Raw genomic sequence first — 3,984 nt, forward strand, 5'->3', positions numbered from 1 at the left:
TATATATATATATACATTTTGAGTGTCACACTAAAGATGATTAGTAATGTCCTTGTTATTAGTTTTAAAAGAATCGCCTTACTTTCAAAATATGCTTAAAGAAATGGAAGTATTATTTAAAGTTATTTATTCAATAGATTTTTTTAATGTGACTTTGATTTGAAAATCTAAATATATTTCTAGATCTCTTTTTACTAGCATATCTTCTTTATGTTAATTTGATAGAGACCTTAATAGAATATTTAAAGATAATTTTAGATCTTTTTATATTTATCAATCTTTTTAAATCACTTTGACAAGAATTTAGATTAGAATATTTAAAGATAATTTTGTTTATAATACATCAATGCTTAAAGTAGACTTTAAAAATTATTAAAATAAAAAAATAGATATATTTTTGAGTGGAGAATCATTCTTACAGACGTCAAGATTCAAATATTTAAAGATAATTTCATAAAAAAAAATTGTTAAAATAAAAAGAGATGAATATAGTACTATGTCTATATCCCATCATTTCACACGAACAAAATTTGTCAGAACTCTGTGAGACACTGTGAAAATAATAACAATGAGGAGCCTCCCATTGGATCATATAACATTCAAATACGATTAAGGAACCAAAAGTAATAGATGCGGACAAAGCCCTCTTCATTATCACCACGGTGTTCAGTTGTCCTATCTTGGTGGGTCCCATATGTTACTTATATATAACACAAGATAGAAAACGATTTTCAGTACTTGGTGCAGATTTTTTTGGCGGTTTTATTGTGGACGACAAATGGATCCCATGCTTCTCTCCAACTACACTTCACGGGCGGGCTGTATTCCCAAGGTGGTTTTCACAACGATATCTTCCTTAAGCTAAGGCAATCTGTTCCGCGTTAACAGGGAAACTATGCTTAGAAATTGTACGAGCTACAAAATACCTCCATTTCAATGGTGGGTTTTACAGCCTTAGGTACACAGAGCGGCTAATAAGGAAAAGCTTCAATTACAGACTGCAATGCTGGTATGGCAATGACATTAAAACGAGGAAATCCTCCTTCCTTCAACAGATTCTCCCAATCCTCCTCACTTCTCTCTTTCCCACCAGAGGTATGCGCAATCATTACCAGATCAAACACAAGACCCAAACTAGGATCCAGCGCCGTTTTCTCTCGGGCGTTCAGAACCGTATCCACAATGATTACCTTCCCTGTTTCTGGAATCGCCTTTCTGCATTGCTTCAAAATCTTTACGCAGTCCTCGTCCCCCCAGTCATGCATTATCCACTGCAAAATTACAACAAAATAATCAAAAGATCCATTGAGAAACCCTCCTCCATACAAAAACAAGCACCGAATTTGATCCACCGACCTTCATGAATACAGCGTCTGCGGATGGCACCTCTCTGAACATGTCTCCTCCAACATGCTTTACCCCTGCATAATGAGCAAAAAAAAATTAAAAAATTAAAAGATAGAGATATCATTTTGAGTCAATCTAAGAAAAAACGAGTCCATTTAAGGCCACCCGCTTTGTTGTTACAAGCAGTATAGTCAAATTATTTATACCCGGGAAATGGGGAGCCGTAGATATGACGTGGGGGAGATCATAGTTGATGCCATTTATAGTTGGATGAGCCTTCACGATCTCTGCAACGGTCGTTCCGATACCGCCTCCGACGTCCACCAAGGAATTCAAGCTCCGAAATCCCTCGTATTTTGACAAGATGGCCTTCATCACGATGTTGGCGTTGCAAGCCATGGCTTGATTGAAGAGGCGGTTGTAATCAGGGTGCGCCGCCGCGTAGTCCCAAATATGAAGGCCGTTGGCCTTCTCGAAGGCCACGCCGCCATCGAGGACGCACTCGTTGAAACGGTGCCACGGCGCCACGCTCGTCACGTCGTTCTGCATGAGTAGCATGGCAGCCATGGAGAGCGACGGCGCCGCGGTGCCGTCTTTTAGCATCCATTTAGAAGCGGGCGTTAGGCCGTAGCTCACTTCATTCGCGCCCCCGCTCGTTTCGGCCCTGAAAAAATTCTTGGCAACTAGGAAGCGCAGGATCCTGAAAAGGCAATCGACGTCGGGCTTTTTGGTGGGAAGCTCTGCTGCGATTTGCGAGAGGGAGAGCGTTGCTTTGGGGCCATGGCGCGCAATGATGTCGGGGATTCCGAGCAGAACGACGGACTTGACTGCCAAAGAGTCCACAAATGCAAATGTGTATTTCCATGCCTCCGCTTGTCCGGCGAGTTTTTCTTCCTCGCTCTCGAACATGCCATCATAGTTTTGTCCATTGTTGCAGGGCTTATCAGCTGCTGGACCATCCATATTTCCAACTTTGAGATATGGTACACGCTTACAAGGCCCAAGGATTACTCTATATATAGCGCGATTTGGTTCTGTAACAACAGAATACCATAATCTTGGGAATACGAAATGTCTTTCTTTTTATAAAACGTTTCAAACATTAGAAGATGGAATTTAGCTGGCTTCCACGTGCACCCCATTTTACTCGTTCCATAGTTAATCGAGCAATCATTTAATTTGATTTGACCCAAAACTAATTTTTTTAGAAGCGAAAATATTCAATGAACAAAGGGGAAATTTGATGTTACTGAATAAATCAATTTACTAAAGTTGCAATCAACTTGCATATGGAATGGACTAAATTTATTGCAATAAAGAGTAATCATTTTTCTAGTAATATCAAAATGAAAATCAATATCACAATGTATGGTTATTTAAAATCTATCTAAAAAACAACATAATCTAAAATTAATATGTCAAATTAAAATTTACCATAGAAAAAATTTCATTAAAAGAAATCTATTGAATATAAAAAATACATACAAAGAATTTGAGAAGAAAATGAAAGTATACATTGATATCATATATGCATTTAGGAGTAGAAAAGATAAAAGATGTAGAAAAGGAACAAGTGTTAGTCATTAAATGTCAATACTTTTGATCATGTAGAGAACACAAGGTCCCTTTGTTACTGTTGGGCTAAGCTTGCTTAATTAGAACACTATCTTGTCGTACTTTTGTTAGTTTTGTGACATGAAAATAGTGTGGATCAATGATTTTTTAGTAGCAAATATTCATCAACAAAGGCAAGTTCATTTTCATCAATTTAAATTTGATGAATATATAAGCGGCCAAATAATTAGATTTTATGATTTATTGATCAAATGCATGTTAATTTGTCACCAATAATTTATAAGGCATTTATAAATAATATGTATATGTTATAGTAACCTACACATTTTGTAATGGGGATTTAGTTAGAATTTTGGAGGCATGTTTTAATTTACCAACATATTTGGCAATAGTAGTAAAATTTCACTATATATAAGGACCAATTTTGCCAATACCAATATAATGCCATGCTAATTATAGGACCATAATTATCTTGAAGATTATAACATATGCTTTTTATCATGGCCTAATTTGTTTGAAATTTATATAGACTATTTTATAACCACATGTAATTCACCAAATTTTTACTATATTTTTTTACAATCATGTGAGGATTCATCAAATTTGTAGTCCACCATTTTACAATCCCACGAGATTCACTAATTATGAAAATGTATTAAATACAATTGAAACTCTAATTTAATATTTTACACATCAAGTTCTTCTTTCAATTTAGATCATAGACAAGCTACAAGTACATGCATTAGCAAGTCAGTGAAAGATAAGTGATAATTTATTTATTTTTTAAAATATAATATTCTTCATATTAATGTATCTCTTTGCTAATTTGGTTTTATTGTTACACAAGAAATTGAGGAGGGAGACATCTAATCCCTAAGGATATATATTATATAATTCATTATTGTTGATTTTTTTTGTTTACTATTGAGTTTTATTCTTACACAATACAAATGATATAGAAAACTACCAATGTTGAGCCTTTGATAGTAAATTATGAGCTTAAATAAAAGGATATTATTTTTCTTCCCCTAACTCGTGAGAGATGTCAAGAAGGAACAATTT

At 35.1% G+C, this 3,984-nt stretch overlaps 1 protein-coding gene across 1 annotated transcript; it reads right to left on the reverse strand.

The window, feature by feature from the left end:
- Positions 1–554: 554 nt before the first annotated feature.
- Positions 555–2,380, reverse strand: LOC131078160 ((R,S)-reticuline 7-O-methyltransferase). Its single transcript, XM_058015833.2, has 3 exons — positions 1,554–2,380; positions 1,357–1,421; positions 555–1,271 (listed from the first exon to the last, which is right to left on the reverse strand). The coding sequence occupies exons 1-3, from the start codon at positions 2,308–2,310 to the stop codon at positions 972–974; spliced, it is 1,122 nt and encodes a 373-aa protein (XP_057871816.2). The 5' UTR covers positions 2,311–2,380; the 3' UTR covers positions 555–971.
- Positions 2,381–3,984: the final 1,604 nt, after the last annotated feature.

The sequence above is a fragment of the Cryptomeria japonica genome, chromosome 1 (genome assembly GCF_030272615.1).
Source record: "Cryptomeria japonica chromosome 1, Sugi_1.0, whole genome shotgun sequence".
Lineage (NCBI taxonomy): Eukaryota > Viridiplantae > Streptophyta > Pinopsida > Cupressales > Cupressaceae > Cryptomeria > Cryptomeria japonica.

Bases quoted from the DNA above. Each gene is read 5' to 3' on its own strand.
- LOC131078160 (XM_058015833.2), bottom strand. From the start codon at position 2,310: ATGGATGGTCCAGCAGCTGATAAGCCCTGCAACAATGGACAAAACTAT. The intron at 1,422-1,553 runs GTATAAATAATT...CTCATTATGCAG, and splicing joins TACGGCTCCCCATTTCCCGG to GGGTAAAGCATGTTGGAGGA. The intron at 1,272-1,356 runs GTCGGTGGATCA...GTAATTTTGCAG, and splicing joins CAGACGCTGTATTCATGAAG to TGGATAATGCATGACTGGGG.